Genomic DNA, 18,900 nt, shown 5'->3' on the forward strand with positions numbered 1-18,900 from the left:
GTTTCCCCATAAACCATTTATAGAAACATTATGTAAGCTGGAGACAACCCAAAGATCCGTCATAGGTAAATAAATTGCTTGGTATATTATTCTCTGGTGGAGCCCCCCACTGCAGTGTGCAGACACAGGCGACCACCGTTATGTGAATCTCCATCAACCTGGTTAACACAGGCCGCCCTGCCCAGGTGATTCCCTGAGACCTCGAGCTTTTGGGCTCACCCAAGCTGCCTCCAGTGGTGTTTTCCGTACAAATGGTCTGATATGGCTCATACTGTGGACTTTACTAAAATCTCTCGAAGGCAGGCAGACTCCTAAAAATGCTTCTACTAATGACTGCATAGCATTTAAAACCCCTTTTTATTAAAAAAAATAATAAAATAAACAGATATAAAGTTCACAGATGAGTTTTCTCTGTGAAATAAAGTGTTCATTGATTAGCATCATACACAGAGTAAAACACGACCAGTAAAATACGACATGTTTATATACTGTACACAGACGACCAGTAGGCAGCCTGGTGTCTGATGGGCCGGAAGGGTTTGCTTACACCAGACAAAATAGACTTTAAAAGAAAGGCTGTTTCAATCAATCTTTACGTCTGCAACAACATGGGTGGACCTAGAGGGTATTTTGTTGAGTGGAGTAAGTCAGATAAAGACAAATGCCTTATAATTTCACTTACAATGTGGAATCTAAAGAACGAAATAAATGAATAAAACAGAAACTCATAGTGAACATTTTGAGGGTTACCAGATGGGAGAGGTGAGTGAAAAAAACGGAGGGGATTAAGATATACAAATTGGTCATTACCAAATAGTCCTGGGGAAGTAAAGTACAGCGTAAGGAATACAGTCAATATCGTAATAACTATATAGGGTGTTGGATGAGTACTAGACTTATCGGGGTGACCATTTCTAAGTTATATGGACGTCTAATCACTATGTTGTATACCTGAAACTAACATAATGTTGTAGCCAACTGTAACAGCAAAATTAAAAATATTAAAAGAGAATATGTCTGATTCGTGGAATTACAAGTGATTCCCCCCTTTGCTTACTGTTACCTTTGATTTTTCTACGATCAAGACTTGAGTTGTAGAACAAAAATATTATTTCTTAGAAAAATTGAGATTTTATAACACTTGTTTAAAAAAATCAAGCGTACTGCTAAGAGGATGTTGAGGGAAGCTGAGGCCCACTGCACAGGTCACACGGGCCCCGCCGTGGCAGGCAGGAGCACGCCCACCTCCGTGAGCCTTGGCGCCAAGTACTCCGAACCCTCAGCCGAGGCTCGGGGCATCGCGGTTCCAGCCCCAGCGATGCCCGTCTGTGTGTGTTGCACACTCACTGAGCTTCAGTTCTCCCACTATAACATGGGGTGTCCGATAGGCCTTCGCGGGGTTCGGAAACTGAGTGACGTTTTCGAAGTTTTGTGCAACGTCAGTTCCCATGGCCGTCAATTCGTCAATTATGCGCTAGACCTCCCGGCCCTAGAAATGGAGTTGGGGACTGTCCTGGGCGCTGGAGGACCTTCGGCACCCTGACTGCCTTCCCTCCACTGCGTACGGGCAGCACCGACCGCCGTGGGCACCGAGGACCGCTCTCGCGCGCCTCCCGCGCCCGCCGGAGGGCCCTGCCGAGGCGTCGGACCCGCTGGAAGCTGCCATCCGCGTGCCGTTTCCATGTGTAGTTCCCACTCTGGTAAGAGGCAGCACTTCCTCACAACCCAACGACCTCGTCCCCACGGGGCCACGGCCAGAGTGGGCATGCCTACGCTGAGTGACACTGGCCTAACACGGAGAACCCGCTCGCAGGCGGGCCGAGCCAACGCTGACGGCGCAAGGAGCACCAGTCGACGCTGGAGCCTCGGGGCCGGTCTGGCTTCCGCCCTCCGCGAGCTTTGAGACGACGCCCTTTGGGTTTCTGAGCTCTGCTTAAACTCATCCCTATAAACGACGACGAGGAACTCTCGTGTTCGTCCCCGAGGACCCTTCCAGAGCGGACGTCCCATCCTCCCGAGAGAGATGCCATCGGTGACTCACAGTGACTGTGAAAGTGGGACCATATGTCTAAGACCAATCATTTAAAGAGAAGAAACGGATTTCGCAGGGAGAAATTGTAAAGTTCGGAAAAAGAAGATTCTTACCACAAAAGTTTTGGGAAACATTTTATAATTTATATATAAAATCTCAGTAAGAAACCATGTAAAATGACAGAAATATCCACTTTACATTGAATCCAAAAAAAAAAGTCACACACTGAATGTAAATTTTAATTATAAAACAAGAATATGAATAAAACACTTAAAAATAATGTCAATTATTTGGCAACTCATCACATTGCTAGACACAAATTTGATCTTAAGAAAAGTTTAATCTTATGAAAAACTTAAGTTGGACAGTTTGCTCATATGGGAGTTAAAAGATGTTTAAAAAAGAATCTGGCAATAAAGCCATTTTCTCCTGAAACCATTATGTATCAAACAACACAAAATCCTGAAGCATGATAGGAGGAGTGACCTAATCGTCAACGAGTTTCCCTTTGACACTACGGAAAGGACACGGTCAGCCTCGGAAGGGCAGAGAGGAACGGACAGGGACGGAGGGGCTTCTGCCGCAGGTGGCACGGCGTGGCTTTGCCTGAACCAGAGCCTCTTATGCCGGTGAGGCTGGCGGTCAAGCCACAGATGCCACGCACACTCTAAAAACAAGTTACATTCTTAAAAAACGGAGTCACAACTGTGAACAGAAAAGCAATGGCGACCCCGGGCTGAGCTACTTACTGGAGTACATGCACGAGTCTGTCTCCTGCCAGAGCACAGTTAGGTGCGGGCAGGCAGGGACCTAAAAACGCTTCTACTGATGACTGCATAGCATTTAAAACCCTTTTTTATTAAAAAAAATAATAAAATAAAATAAACAGATATATAGTAAAGTTCACAGATAAGTTTTCTCTGTAAAATAAATAAAGTGTTCATTGATTAGCATCATACACAGAGTAAAATACAACCTATTTTTACATGTTTATATACTGTACACAGATGACCAGTAGGCGGCCTGGTGTCTGATGGGCCGGAAGGGTTTGCATTAGTGATGTGTTGCATTGGGAAATCCCAATTTCGAATGTTAAAATATACAACTACTTTGTTTTGAGTTCAGATACAAAGTAAACTTATTTTCCTTTATCTGAAATAAATGTACATAATATCTTCTATGAACAATAGTTTATAAAGCTGTGTAAAACATAACAAGAAAAAGCTTGCGCCTAGGAACTCACAGCACATGCGTGTCCTGCCCCTGGTTTGAGAGGACAGCCTGCGGCCCGGGCGGCCGGTCAGCACTGCCGCTTCGCCTTCTTCGCGGGGGCCTCCTCCACCCGCTGCTGGCCTCGCGTGCGCGCCCCGGGCGGGCTGGCCTCTCTCTTGCGCTTCATAGACGGGGACAGCTGCGCCTTTGATCTGCAGGGAACAGAAGTCGAGGCGGTGGCGAGAGTTAAAAGGCGCTGCTTCAAGTGATTTGGGAGCATTTTTAAAAACGAAAGACTTCGGAACTCGAGAGCCACGGAGAAAAAAACCCGGGCAACGTGTACACAGGACAACGCAGAAGGGCTCGCGCCCGCTGCTCTCTGGGGGCCGCCGCACGCCCACACGGGGCGCCGGGGCCGCAGTCGGAAGCCCGCTCCGGTCCCGGTGAGCACCTTGGTCCGAGTGACTCTCTTCACTGGGTCTCGGCTCTTTAATCTATAAAATAACCCACAGCAAGTCCCCCCGCACTGCCGCAAGCACACGGGCCTGCCTCTCGGCGCGACTGCTGGCGACGAGGGGCGGCCGTGAGTTCCTGCCGCGCTCCGCTCGGCCACCACAATCACCTGTCGGACACGTCGGTTCACCCTGTCACTACCCAGTTGATCCAGATCTACACCTACAGGCGTCTCTATGTCTGCGGGTTTATCTCTCGGCTCCTGGCTGTGTTCAGGATAAGGCCACCCAGAACACAACGCAGAGTCCTTTGTCGTTTACCCTCGACTTCTCTGGGGTCCCGCCAGAGTGTTCCCAGTCCCTGACACATGTTGGCAAGCAATAAATGTCGCCTCAGAATGAAAAGACCTGGAAAACTAAAATCGCAGGAAATGGAGAAATCAGACTATCAACATGAAGACACATTTTGCTTACTGTTCCTTTGACAGCAAAAGTAAATAAACCCAAACTGAACTAAACACGGTTGCCTCCGATGCAGTTTCAGCGGCATGTCGTCCACACGTGACTTGAGAACGAGCATTACGAAAGCCACTGGGAAAGGCACCGCTCACGAAACGAGCCCCCAGCCACTGCAGCACGAGCCCCGCACTCCCTCCCGGAGTGTGGTCTGTGACCAGCGGCACCGCCGTCACCTGGGAGCTTGCGGAGCTGCAGGCTCTCAGGCGGGGCCCGGACCTGCAGGATCGGAGTTTGCATCTCGGCAGACGCCTCTGCGATTGGTCTGCTCACTCCATTTTGAGGAATAAGGGGACAGGTCTTTCTGAGATTCTTCTCCTCACGTACAAAACAAGGATAAATACTGTGTTTTACTTCATGAGGATTAACGGGAGAATCCGTGCGCAAGGTGCCCGGGACCGCGGCCTGATTCCCGTCCTACCACACGGAGATGGCAGGGACGCACTGAAGGCCAAACGTGACAAGTGTCAAGACGGCTTTCGTATACTGTGAGGAGTCTTGTATTTTTTGCTGCTACCACGTAATGTACAGAGAGTAAGACAAGTCCTTGATCTCAAGGACGAAACTTGTAGCTCAGAGAAACAAAACTAATACACCTTAAGTAACGGCAGACGCCACTGTCCCCATGTCCTGGCCGGAGGTGCAGCAGGAAGGAGAGAAGGACCTGGCTTGGCGAGGGCTGGTGGTGAGGGCGCCCCAGAAAGTGCGAGCACAACCTGGGCGGCGGCACGGGCGTCAGACTGCGGCGGGAGGCACGAAGCTGGCGGGCGGCTGTGCCCGAAGTGGGTGCTCTGTCACCTCGCGCCTCTCCAGGGCCCTGGCCAAAGCAGAAGTGACTCTGGCTGCTCGACCAGGAGGCGCCGACTTAACCAAGGGCTCGGGTCTGTGACCACCCAGGGGGAACCACGCCTTCAGTCCTGGCAAGCAGAGTCGGCACGTAAGGCTCACAGGAGTCGAGGACGAGCCTGTGCAGGCGGGCCACGAGGTGAGGCCAGCCTGGCGAGGCCACCGAGACTCCCTCTGCATGCACCCTTCCCGTTCCGTTAGGAGTAGGTTTCCATGTGGGAAACCAAGGATCCTCGAAGATGGCTATTTGGCGAGACAAACATCCTCAAGGAACTTGGGAAGAAAGCGTCACAGGACCCAACAGCCTCAGGGGTTGAAGATGTTATGAAGCGCAGGCAGGAGCTTGGCTTCCCACCGGGGGAGCTTTACTAACTTTTCACTGGTAGGTAACTTCCCCTTTGCCAATTTTTGGCGATTTCTAGGAGAGACTGGCTGTGGGCTGCTGTGTTTGGGTGGCGCACGTGTAGCTGGCTGGCTCGGGCACTTTCTGAGCTAGGCTGTGGGGCACTGGGCAGCGGGGGCACTGACCGCTCGGGCCCCGGGGCCCTGTGGCAAGGCGAGGCTTCACATGTTGAGTCAGAGACCTAGGACTAAAGCGGGGAAACGGCTGGTTTTCCAGACTGTCGCTTTTTCTGCGTAAGACACTTTGGAGTGATTTGGAGAAAGATGAATCTGTGATACACAGAAAATGTATTGGCCGACGAGATAAAGATCCCAAAAGTGCTCAGCGGCAAAAGCGGCCGAGATCTGTGAAAGCACAACTCGTCGGGCTGAGTGTGAGGGCCCCGACCGGGCCCACAGGGTCAACGGCGCAAGCCAGGGCCGGGTGAGGGATGGTCTGACTCCCGGGCAAAGGCCTCGCTGAGCGGGCTGCAGCTCAGGCTGCGGGGCCCGCGACCCGGCTGCACGGTGAAGCACAGGGTCTACAGCGTAAGATGGGACGGTCCCCTCCGCGTCCACCAGCCGCACTCGGAGCAGAGTGAGGCAGAGAAGCCGAGGAGAACGGGGGTGAAGGGGAGCCCCGGCAGCCGCTCTGGAACCGCGCAGGGCAAGCTGGCCGGAGGCCCCGAGTGGGAGCCGCAGGGGGCCCGCTGCTACCGGACACGGGGAGACGGTGCCCGGAGGCGGTGGCTCTGCCTGCCACTGAGGTCCGTGCAGAAGCACGAAGACCTTTCCAGAGGAGCTGCCGGCTCGGTGACTGGGGCACTGATGGGTTGGCAGGACCGGCCCGCCGAGGCCCCCATGGACCCCGAGGGTCTGAGATGACGAAGACGCCGGGGCCCTGGAACCGATCAACCCACGCCAAGGAACCCGAACTAAAGAGGATCCATTCGTAGGTGACGTCTTCAAGAACACTAAGGAAGAGCACGGCAGAGTGAATTTTAAAGGCGAACCCGGGAGCTACTTCTCGACACAGTCGGCGATGCCCAGAAGGCCACGCCACTTTCCGCGGCGGGCCCCACCGCAGTGGCTGACCTTTCCATGACTGTTTAAGAGGGTGCCGGTGGCGTGTTCTGCACCCTGGCCCGTCAGCAGGAATCTCGATTCTGTGACTTCCACTCACCTGAGCTGCCCCATCTACAGGACAGATATGAGACCGCCACCTTCCCTTCTAGCCACGTCGGCTCCCACAGCTTTTCAGCTCTAAACTCTGATTCTGAAAAATTAAACTATGGCACGGATGGCTAACAACGTGCAAGTGTGGAAGTCAGAAACAGGTAGATTTTAAGTCTTCATGAAACAGAAGACATTCTTACCATTATGCTACAGTGACAGGTGTTATTAAGTGATAAACTTGAAATGCCTGTTCCTGAACTTTTTGATTAATCTTGGGTAGGAAATTATAGAAGATAAGACCAAGACTAACAGTTTGTGAATCACATCGAAAATGGGAAACGGTCTTGCTTCAGAAAAAGCGGTTAAATCGTAAAGCGATGCGCCCTCTCCCGGCGTGCGGTGGGGGAGGAGCGGGGACCGGGGCGGCAGGGGAGACAGGGCACGGGGCAGGAGCGCGGTGGCCGAGCGCTGAGTGCTCCGGCCGGGTCGAAGGGCCACGCCGAGCCTTGCAGACTGTGACGCATGCCGTGGCTGAGGTGGAGAGTCCACACGGTGTTCCCCAAACTCATCTGACCGTGGCCGTCCTCTAAGCTAGGGTTTGGGAAACACGAAATTCCCCACGGTGTAAGTTACAAAGGTTGTGCATAGGCGATTTCATGTGATCGGCCTCTCGCGTGGCACTCGTTAGACGCACCGTCCAACGGTGACGGCGAGGCCCACGCCCCTCGCACGGGAGCGAAGCTCGCGGCAGAGGGCGGTGTGGGTACCTGTGTGTTCCCCCACGGCGCTCAGCACAGCATCAGGGACATCTGCTCGCTCAGCCAGTATTCGTCAGGGAACTGAACAGGCCCCGGCCAACAGGTATCTAAAACCTGGGATCGATTCCGAAGCGATCCTTGATAATGGTTCAAGATAGAAAACAGGTTCCCCAGGAACCAGCATGTCGGCGGGCTGAGAGCATGTGCTCTCTGCTGAGGGCAAACCAAGGAAACTGCTCGTACTGGGGCACAAGTGGGTGAGCGGACGGACAGTCCCGTCACACCCGGAGCTGCCTGCGGACGGAGACACCGGCGAAGTCTCCAGAAGTTCCTGCTGCCCCGTTACCTCTTACCTCTGAGCCTCCGATCTGGTGGCCGACCGCGTGGTGGCTCCCGCGGGCTCGTCGTCCTCCTCCTCTTCCTCCTCCTCCTCAGACTCCTGGTCTTTCTTGTCCTCAGTTGCTTCAGACACTGACTTCTGGCGTTTTCTTTCCGGCTCTGAGGATTCTGCTCAAACAGAGAGGAGGGGCACAGCTGGATGTGCGATCCCAGAGGCCAGAGCCGTGGCGTCGAGAACGCAGGACTCGCGGGGGCTTGGAGGCAGAAGAATTGGTTTTCCATTTCCTTCTTGTTTCTGCACTGCAGATTCACAACTGTTTAACTTAATCTCAAACACATCCGGGAGAGTTTACTTAGGCAGTTCACAGCCAGCATTCGTGAGAAATTCACATGTACTCAGAGAAGCATCTGGGATGGACCATTTCTGACACGGGATTAGAGCCATTTCGCACGTATTTATGTATTATTAATACTCGCTATACCCCACCGAACTTTCCCTCATCCAAAGAAAAACTCTTCAAAAGGCGCCTGTGAAAGGGTGAGGCTCTGTAATTAAGCACCTGCTACGAACATACCGGCATCGTCGGATGACGTCAGTGACCGCTTGGGCTTTCTTCCTCTCCGACGCATACCTGCTACTGTTTTTTCTTCACCATCATCCTAAAAGCAATAAAATTAAAGTCGAAAGGGCTCTCCCCTGAGCAGTTACTGAGTTTATTTCTCAAGAACATATATTGACAAGAAAATTAACACTTACATTGCTTACTCTTTCTTGAGGAATGCCTGTGTCTTTATTGGATTCATCTTTAAGAAAAGGAAAACCTCGGTGTTAATACTTTATTAGTATAAAAGTAAACGTCAACAGCCTGGCCTGTTGTCTATGAACACAGCAGTGTTGGCACACAGTTATAAAATTCATCGTTTTCTATCAGCCGAGCGAAGTCTGAGTCGGGACACCTGGCAGAGAGCAACTGGAATGGAATGCAAGTCGAGACAGCAAGACAATGAAGATTTGTCACTAATCAGCTGTGATCGGGGCAAACTGCTTACATTCCCTGAGCCTCTCTTTTCTCATCTGTAAGGAGTTGGGTCAGACCATCTTTATGGTCCCTTTCAGCTCAGATGCTCTGAGCCCAGAAGAGGAGGAGGAAGGGGACATCGAGAGAACCTCCGAGATGTACCAGGAACCGCAGGTCAGGACTGCAGCCTTCCCTGAATTCTCACTGCAGCTCTATACACGTTACGATCCCATTTTATAGTTAGGAAAAGGTGTTTCTTATTAGTGAGGAGACCTGAGAAGTCCCCTTTCTGGGAAGTTCAATATACTAGTGTGAACTGAAGGGCTGGACCAAGGAAAAAGGCAGACAAGGGAACTCTGCCTTAAGCTGTTTGAGACACATCGTCATCACCAGATTCAGGAGACTGCGGCTCAATAACAACATAACCACACGGCTTAGAGTCTTTAGAGTAGTCACATTATGAAAATTCTTTTTGTGTAAAATTAAAATATTATAACAGTGTGATTAAAATCTGGTCTCCCTTTAAAAAAATCAAACAAACCTTAATCTTCTAAGCGATAAGAAAAACTGAAGTATGATCACAAGTCACGCATAGTTAAATGCGGAGGAATTATTAAATTTTATATTTGTTCGACCCTGGTGATCAGACTATGTCCTACCCTGATCTATTTGATCCAAAATAGCTGTCACATTCATCTTTTTGCCTCTGTCAACCCTTTAAAACCCACCAATGACTCTTCTTGATTTATGTAAAAAATGTTAAACCATGAAATAAATATATACATGTGAGAATTCTGGAAAATGCAGGCAACGGCAACAGATGGCAGGGAACGTTCCCATCGTCCTACCACCAAGAGCTAATCCTTATCGACATATTGGAATGAGGACAAACGTCCTTGAAACAATTTTCTCTCTTGCATCCTGGCTTGGTAAGCTGCTCTCAAAATTCTTCTGCGAACAGACTCAAGTTGAATTCCCGTCTTCCTGATGAGACTGTCCAGCTCCCAGGCTGATCTATTTCTCTTTCGTGCATAACCAATAAATTATGGTCTGCACGTGGCGAAGTTCCCTCCCTATTTTGCTTTTTCTCGCCTTCGCCCTCCCCTCCGAAGGCTTCCCTGACTTTGAAAACTGAGAACGGCGCCGATCCCAGACCGCAGGGAGAGCTGACAGGCTTCCAGACAACCGTGTTCTCCAGCGAGGCCCACGGCCTCCCCGCTGCTTCCTTACGTCACGCGGGGCAGAGCTGTACATACACACCTGTCTGCATTACTTTCGGTTTGCCGCCAGGTGGAGACTGTTCCACCTAAATTTAAACAAACAAAAAACTGAAGTCAGCAGTTGGTCATCAGGTCACAGAAGGCCGACCAGTGATGCGCAGGAGGACTGGGGCCTTCGTTTACTATGCCTGCACGGAGGAGGACTATTTGGAGCCCATGCTCTGCAGCTGCTGAAGTGTACCAAATGGACGTGGACGCCTACGCTTTTTTAGGGCTGTCCCGCCATCCCCAGCCGCTCTGCTGCTATGCTGGGGGCGGGCCCTGAGGGGACGCACACACCCACTGTTAGTATGCCCCGACCCCGGCAAACCGGCTCGCATGCTGGTAGACGCATTCACATGTGCCTCTTTGGGCTTGCTGTCTTGTGATAATTTTATGCGATAGGGTATTGTGATACCGCTTTATATGGAAGGAAATGAAGTCTCAAGAGGGTCACGTGATTTGGCCCAATGTCACAGACCTGGGAGTAAGTGGCAGAGCTGAGGCTTCAATCCCATTTGCTTTTGTTAGGTCAGCGGACATGAGTTTGTCTTTCTAATAATGCTGTCATTGAAACTCACGTAACGAAACCTGGATACAATGATTTTGTTGGGTATAAACCTCAGGGTCAAAGATAAGGAATGTTTAACAAAAAGTATCGCTGAGGATTTTCGTCACTGAAATCAGTGTACGATTTATTACAAAAGGAACACCACAGAAAGCAGTAAGAGGGTGAGACAGATCAGATGCCACTATCTCAACGCCACAGAATACGGCACATTTCTATTAATTTTAATTAAAGGTGATGACAAGAAGGTAAGTCCCTTATATATAACCAAACTCATACGGAAGGAAGGAATCAGACTGAAGGACAACTAATATAATTATGCTTCCATAAAGATATTAGTAATCAAGATATTATTAAAGGGTTAGTCAATGTTTTCTTTAACTCTTTTAAAGCTTTAAAATAAAGTTCAAAATACTAGATACTGCAGTGTTTCTAGGTCAAGAGCAAATATTTTAAGATTTCTTATCTTTTGCAATTACTTACAGTGCCAGTGCCAGTATCGGTTTTGCAGTCTTCTTCTAAAAAACACAAAAACAAATCTCACTTAGAAAATCAGTTGGAAAAATTCTTGTGTGTGAAATGAAAACGCACCATACACCTACTTGTTTTCAGCGCTGTTTCCACGGGGTGTTTACGAGGTCTTCCTCTTTTTCTTTTAATAATTACTGGGTGATCTTCCTAAGGAGAAAAAGAAAAAAAAAAAAAAGACACCAATAAAAAATAATTTTATCCTCTATTACACAAATAAGATCACATCGTCTCGAAATGAGATTCAGGGTTTCTTCCTGAGCGTTCCGAATGTACGTTCATTTAATTTGAGTTTAGTCCAAGTTGTCTGTGACCAAATGTTATCCCTTATAAAGCTAATGGAGGCCTCTGCATTCTCATACAGGAGTATGAAAAAACAGAACTATTAAAACGTTGTATCTAGACCGGCAAACGTGGCAATGGTGTTCCAGAAGATCTGGCCGGAGTACAGGTTGTTTTCCTTGACTTATGGGCCTGTCCCCAGACCACTGCGATTTCGTGTCCTGCTGGGCAATGTGCAAATCCAGACGGGCTGGGGGCAGGCAGGCTGGAGGTCGCCCTGCTCCTGTAGCCTCCCAGGAGTCTCTGCCCTTGCCTCGTGAAACTGGGTCCCCTGTGGCACTCCCTGCAGGCCTTCTGCACGCCCTGCTCCTCCCGCTTTGTCCTGTCTGTAGACTCCGGGGCACGGTAGCCCATTTTCTGACCAGGACTGGGACCTGGCTTGGCTGTGCTAAGCTGCCAGGTCAGGAACCTGATGTGGCCGCTGGGGTACAGCTCTGGGCTGATCCTGTGTGACTGTGACAGAAACAGGCCTCATACAAATGTGTGGGCGAAATGAGGAGGAAGAGAACGAAATTAATCAAAATGACACTGATAAAATGCACTGCATGAAATGGTGTCCCACTGCACTTAAAAAAAAAAAGCTCTGCAACTCCTTCAAAAGTACTCAAGAAAAACTTGAGGGAACAGCATTTCATGCACTTGATTTGTTTTTAGCCCTGAAATAAATCTGAACTAGTAAGTATGAAACTCCTTCTCACCTCCTGCGATTTCACGTTGTCCTCGTCATTCTGCTCCGCCTTGTCACCGGCAGGGCCACTGCTGCTGTACCCATCTGCAGAGAGGGCAGAGCTCAGTCAGTGCTGGGGACCAGGGTCGGCCTCACCGCTGCGACACCACCCAGGTGAGCTACGCACACGGGCACCCGCACTGTGCTCTCGGGCCTGCGCCACCCAGCTTCGTGAGCCGGAGGCTGGTTACCCGAGCAGCACACTCTGGTCGTGACAGGACCCAAATCAGAACCGACACGCAGGCCCTACGGACAGGAAGCAGTGTGTGCCTGCGGCACATAGGGAAGGCAACGCAAGAGATGCGGTCTCGCGGGGGAAGCCCGGCGAGAGGCTGGCTGCTTGAAGGACCGGTTTCTTCTCCGGCCGCCTCACTCACCTTTCTCTTCCATGGCCCGGGAGGCGGTGCTGTTTGCGTTAGGACTTGGTTTAGACGGCTCCTCCGAATCTCCAGAGTTCTCTTCCTGCAGGGAGGTTGAACAAGGCAAGAAGCTTCGTTTTCAAATGGCCTTCATTTATCCTCCCAAAGTTGTCTTTTCTATTTGAAGAACAATTTCCTAGGGGTCTTTTAGAATAGTCTGTTGGAAACTGTTTTAAAAAAGTAACTATTGTTGCTGCTAGTGAGACTATAAAAAAGATAAATTCTGAGGGCAGAAAAAGACAAGATAAGGTTCAGCCATAAAGCAACAAGGCCGTTCTTTTTCTTCCGCCTGCAAAATGGAAATCATTCTTCTCTCACGCTGCCCTCTGCCTTTTGATAGAAACCCCAAATGAAGATAGGAACTTGCAACAAATCTTCTCCTCTGTAGGGGGGTGTCGGAGAACCGTGGGGAAGAGACAAGTGCCACAGAGAATTTCTGGGTCTCCGGCGGGGCTGATTCACAGCGACAATCTCTCAACGGCAAAATTATTCACCTTGGTTGCAAAAAAGTTTTGAGCATGAAATACTGAAATGTTTATCCTATAACACTAATATAACATGTAAACAAAAATATATAAATTAAACTTAGAGTATGGTTGCATAATATTAAAATATTTATGTGATTTCTTTACTGAAAATGATTAAGTTATAGTTTACTTAAATTCCACATAAAAAAATTGAAGGGAAAATACGAAGATGCCTTTTAACGTGCTTCTCTCTAAACTGACGAGCATTGTCTCAGGATTCTTATTCCGGATCGGGCAGGGCAGTGATGGCCTTAAAAGTCTGTTTCTTCTCCTGGCTACGACCCGTTGAAATTCATGACCATATGTGACTTGTCCTCTTTGATTGTTAAAAGTCTTTTACTAGTCGTTATTTAGTTCATCACTTATTAGGGGAAAAAGAGACTCTGGACGGGTTTCATTGAGCTGGAAGTCAGCTGCATATATTTTTAGAAGCTGACTTACATCCTTTTGGAACAAGGTGGAAAAATATAAATTAGGGAAAGAGAGAATGAGGAGGTGGAGTTAGCTGAGAACAGGCAGTAACTACTAGTCTCAGAAACGGCAGAACCGCCAAGAGGAGGAATCTACCAGCAACGGGAGAAAGCTGGGCCTAGAACAAGAGACGGCAGCGGCAGACGTAAAAGACTGTCAGCCACTTCCCGGGGTCACAAGGTGGAGATAACTCACAGGAGAGAAACTTAATGAGTAAGGCCCATCCTTGGACTACATATATTTTAGGAGTAGGAGGTAAGGTAGAGGGAGGGCAGAATGTTAACATTTTAGAATAAGACGCCACTGTATTTCACTGTTTTGGTACATCTGTAATAAAACACATTACTCTTTGGAAGAAAGCAGGTAGAAAACTAAAGAAGTCAGTAATACAACTGAACAAAAAGCTAAACAATGATTATATCTAAACTGAGAAAATCCAACCTTAGAGTATAAAATTATAAAGTGCAACATTTTTTTGAAAGCCTCAAAAACATATACCTTTATAAAACAGTGATTATTATAAAGATACATAAAGTAAAAGGAACACTGGAAAGAATATAAGTATTCACAGTGATATAATTAGATCATCCCCCAAATTTGAAGTGCGCACGTGGATGGAATACCTTTGCCTCTCGTGGCTCAGTTTCAGAACATGGCCTCTGTGCTGCTTCTGTTCTGGAATCCAGGACATCCAGATTATCATCTGTAAATTGGTTTGAACAGAATCGCAAAGGAATAAAGCTAAATGAAAAATGAAATGCGCAGTTCTATATTAAGACAGTTAGAGACTATTTTCTTAGGCTTGTGATACAGTGAAGCCAAAGTCATTCTAAATTTATATCATGTGATATGAACACTGAACACTGGCCTCAGCCCTGGGAGAGCCCCCCCCACCCCGCCCCCAACCCCAGCCCTCCAAATAATAATATAAAAATCTGCAAATGCTCAGATGATACCAGTGAGACAGCAGGTTCTATGGAAAGGGCTTAGGGCATGCAGAGTCCCCAGAGGCACTCTAACCTCCTGCACGAGTGACCTGAGAGGTACAGTTCAGTGATGAAGACTACGGGCTTGGGTCGGAATCAGATTTATGTGGAGGAGATGAAGTCATAATCTCTCGAAACCTTACTTTCTTTACTTATAAAATGGCACTAATACCTAACTTACATAGTTATTGTGAATGGGTATAAACTACCATGGATAATACCTAGATATAGTATAAACTCGATAATTATAATTACATATTCCTTGAAAACAAGTTTGGAGAGGCTATAAAGGAAAGAGAATCCTTGTGCAAGGACCTACAGGGTATCACGCTAAGTGAAATAAGTCAGAGAAAGACAAAAATCATATGATTTCACTTATATGTGTAATCTTAAGAACAAAATAAATGAACAAAACAAAACCATGACTCAGACAGAACAAACTGATGGTTGCCAGGTGGGAGGGGGATTGGGAGGCTGGGCGAAGAAGGGGAAGGGAGTAAGAAGGACAAACTGATAATTACAAGAGTCACGGGGATGTGAAGTCCAGCACAGGGAATACAGTCGACGATATTGGAACAATTATGTACGGGGCAGGGTGAGTACTAGACTGATCGAGGGGATCACTTCGTAAATATATAAATGTCTAATCACTGTGTTGTACACTTGCAACTACAATAATTGCATGTTCCTCACTAAAAAAGCAGTCTCCGATTGCCCATTATTTCTCACATATTATTTAATAAGTATTGATCAGATTTGTACTTCGTGTAAGGTATTAAAGTCCCCGCACTGCACAATACGGTAGCCCCCCGACCACATGTGGCTACTGGCATCTTCAGTAATTAAAATTAAATACAATTAAAAATTCAGCCTTTCATTCACGATGACCGCATGCAAGTGCTCAGCGGTCACGCGTGGCAAGTGGCTACTGCGCCGGAGAGGACAAACACAGGACGCGCCCCATCACGGCAGCGGCTCGACTGCACGGCCCTTTCACAGACCACGAGAGGGCGAGAGCGACGCACCCACGGGCCACACGTGCGCCTTTCCTGCAGGGCTACGCTGGCCCTGCGGGGCATTTATGACCCAGAATGAGGAACTGGGCGGCGCCTGGCTGAATCCCGGGCCCAGGTGACAGAGCCTGGGTTTGTGTGCGTGCAGGGGCTGCGTCTTCTGCAAGAAACAATGTGGTTCCTAGGTCAAGTCCAGAAAGACCCTGGAGGTGTCAAGCCAGTCTGGAAACAAACCAGACTCCAGAGCTGTGAAGTAGACAGTGACACCTGACCCTTGAACGACGTGGCCTTTGCTTTTACAAATCTGTACATACGTGGACCCGCGCGGGTCACACTGCATGGCTCAGCGTCAACCAGATCTCTGGTCCTCAGCTGGGAAACCGAATGTGGCCTGACCTAAGTGACACTCGGGTTTTCGAGCGCACAGGGGGTCAGGGCCCTTACCCCTCGTGCTGATCAAGTGTCAGTTGTCCTACCCTCTAGAATTTTCTGTTACTGGCCCACTACTTTGGACGTGAAAATAATATGGTTTTCAAAGATGGCCGAAATGGGAAGATACATATTCTAAATACCCAGTTCGTCTTCTGAAGACGGGTAGTGCTTCTTTCTCTTTCTTTTGGGAACATGCCTTTCTTCCTCTTCAGTCTGGAATGAAGAACGATCGTGTTAAAAGCAACAGCATGTGAATCCAAATCTACCGAAACGGGGCATACTGTCAGCGTCTCGCCTTGGGACTATATTGTTATATAAATTAAAAGAAATCTAGAATGACAGTTTTGGCATCTAGATTTGGATTAGACTCATTTTCTAGGCTTGAGTCTTTTTTTGGGTGGGGGGAGGGGATTCGAATGTAAATTCATAGAAAATACCCAAATCTGTTTCTGGCTACATACTATACTTCAACAGTTTTAAAATTAAAAAGAAATATATATATTTCTCATTTTATCATCTCTGAATTCAAGCTCTGTCTACCAAGTGGCCTATCATAAAGAAATCGGTGCTGTTTTTCTCCTCTTAGTGGCCCAATAAAGGGCTGATGACAGGCAGCATGTGAAATACACCCCCGACCACACGATGTGGAGACGCCCAAATAACCCCGGCACCCGCCACCTACCGAAGCATTCTAAGAACATAAACAGATGAAGGTGACATGGTGAACTCTCAGCAGGCCCATTTTATTTTGAATATATACAAAGTGAAGTCTTCGTGCATGGGTGAAACCGCTTTGCACGATATAGGAAATCTTGAGTTTCTTAGGAAAACCCACCTCTTTAGGATTTGCTTCGACACTGTGACCTCTCCCGGCTCCCGTGTTTTCTTTGCTGCCATTGGATAGCTCTGAGTGATAAACACAAAAAAACCACCTTAAATACTTATTCATTCTAATCCTTAATTCAGGGCTGCGTGTGGCGGGGGAAGGCTAAGAGGGAAGCTTTACAAACGACTGTGACGGGACCCTCGCGACATGTGCGTCAGGGAAGCCCATGGATTCCACGTCCAGCTGTGAGCAGAGGAGGAAGGAAGATGAGAACTGGACTTTGCTCGGCTGACTTCGCAGCCATGCCCGTCCAGCGTGTGTCGCAGCACAGCAAGAAGTATGACACACCCAATGCCACGAGTCTCACAGTACCAAATGCGGGAGGTGTGGAGTGACAGCTGGTACACCACCTGGGGACAATTTGGCATGTTCAGTAAAGCCGAAGAGGTGCCCGTGAACCCGGCGATCCCAGGCCGGGCGTCACAGGCGCACTGCGCATGCACGGGCTCCGGATCACACACGGCCGCTCTCTGTAACCGAGAAATGTTGCAAGAAACCTAAATGTCCACCAACATGGTACGCGAACAAGGATAACCGGCGTCTCACACAACGGATACGAAATGGCAACTGAAGTGACGGAGCGACAGTCACACGCATCGACGGGACAAAATTTCAGAACGTGACGCTGAACGAACGGACACGGTGGAGACAGCTTCCAGGTGACAAGCTCTCCCTAAAGCGTGCGGCGCAGTGCGACATGCTGCTTACAGAAACACACAGAGCAGGTGCAGAACTGGGGTTCCCTTTGGGGTAGATGAAAGGAAGAGAGTGGGATCAGAGAGGGGTATAATGTGGATGTGGATTCAACTGTATCTGTAATGTTTTAAAAAAGAACCCGAAGCAAGTAAATTTTAGGATATGACAAAACTATGGATGGCATACCACATAATAAAAATAACTACTAATAAATGAATTTTGGACCTGAATATACGAAGAGGTTAAGACATCTTTCCCCATTTTTGGAATAGGAAGTCAACAGAATCAGTAGGAATAAAGGAAATTCTATGTTCTGTGTGCGAATTACCCTCTGCAGGTGGTGGCCTCCACGGGTTGTGTGGCATGAGGCCCAACCCCCAGCAAAAGACCTATATAAATGTGTCGTGCTGACCTGTACTGAACTGAGACCGCCAGCCGGCAGTTAACACAGTTAAGTACCCAGCACAGAACTTCTCTGGCGCAAACCGCAGGGGAGTACACATTTTGTAATCGCATCGGAGTGGGCCCACTGTGAGGTTACTGGCAAAGTCAGCAGCTACTTAAGGCGAGGCACCACGTGTGGGCTGCACGGCCTTGAACGAGCCGCTGGGCCTCTCCACCCTTGACTTTCCTCCGCTACAGATGTGATGCTGCTGTTAACACTCACTACAGACTGCATTCATTATGGGAGAAAATTGCAAAGTGATTAGCACAGGGCCTGGCACATAGAAGACACTCAATACGTGGTAATGATAATTGCTATTAAAATTACTGCTATGAAGTTCATTAACTTACCTTCTTTGTTAGATATGCTGTGAATTTCTTCACTTGTTCCTGAGCCTGGATTTTCGACCTAAACACACAAGAGAAAAGGTCGTTTATGGATAATCTGACAAGGTTTACAGGCAGAGAGAGAGAGAGAGAGAGCGAGAAAAAGAGAGAAAGAGAGAGAAAGGTGAGTCACATAGCCTGGCTGTCCGTGGGACGCTGGGAGCTGGAGCACATGCTCCTCTTAGTTTTGCCTTCTGCCTTCTCAAGTTCTGGTTTAATGACTTATCTGACTGTGCTTATTCTCCTTGTCTTTAAAACGGTTATGGCAAGAGAGAAAGAAATGAGAGACAATACTTCTGAATTGTAAGAATTCTCTTCCCATCCAATCATCCCTCATGATTTTCTTTTTTTTTAGTTAAAAGTGCTAAAGGATTCTGTCATTCTGTCATGAGATTTCCCTTTGGCAAATCTCGTCAATTGTACTTTGTCTTCTTTCTCACTGAGGGAAAAGTCTTGGAACATCCTACAACGTTCTAAGTCCAAG

General features: G+C 48.3%; 1 protein-coding gene across 2 annotated transcripts in view; it reads right to left on the reverse strand.

The window, feature by feature from the left end:
- Positions 1-2,255: 2,255 nt before the first annotated feature.
- BOD1L1 (biorientation of chromosomes in cell division 1 like 1) overlaps positions 2,256-18,900 on the reverse strand; it is a 48,947-nt gene continuing 32,302 nt past the window's right edge. For both annotated transcript variants that reach the window (XM_016138405.2, XM_036227516.1), the window contains exons 14-26: positions 18,381-18,438; positions 16,839-16,909; positions 16,144-16,216; positions 14,196-14,275; positions 12,533-12,617; positions 12,127-12,200; positions 11,161-11,236; positions 11,042-11,076; positions 9,992-10,037; positions 8,470-8,516; positions 8,288-8,372; positions 7,727-7,880; positions 2,256-3,456 (exon numbers count right to left, since the gene is read on the reverse strand). In XM_016138405.2, the coding sequence (XP_015993891.2) occupies positions 3,333-3,456; positions 7,727-7,880; positions 8,288-8,372; positions 8,470-8,516; positions 9,992-10,037; positions 11,042-11,076; positions 11,161-11,236; positions 12,127-12,200; positions 12,533-12,617; positions 14,196-14,275; positions 16,144-16,216; positions 16,839-16,909; positions 18,381-18,438 (1,008 nt within the window). In that variant the 3' untranslated portion in view covers positions 2,256-3,332. The remainder of the gene's footprint in view (positions 3,457-7,726; positions 7,881-8,287; positions 8,373-8,469; positions 8,517-9,991; positions 10,038-11,041; positions 11,077-11,160; positions 11,237-12,126; positions 12,201-12,532; positions 12,618-14,195; positions 14,276-16,143; positions 16,217-16,838; positions 16,910-18,380; positions 18,439-18,900) is intronic.

The sequence above is a fragment of the Rousettus aegyptiacus genome, unplaced genomic scaffold (genome assembly GCF_014176215.1).
Source record: "Rousettus aegyptiacus isolate mRouAeg1 unplaced genomic scaffold, mRouAeg1.p scaffold_m13_p_10, whole genome shotgun sequence".
Lineage (NCBI taxonomy): Eukaryota > Metazoa > Chordata > Mammalia > Chiroptera > Pteropodidae > Rousettus > Rousettus aegyptiacus.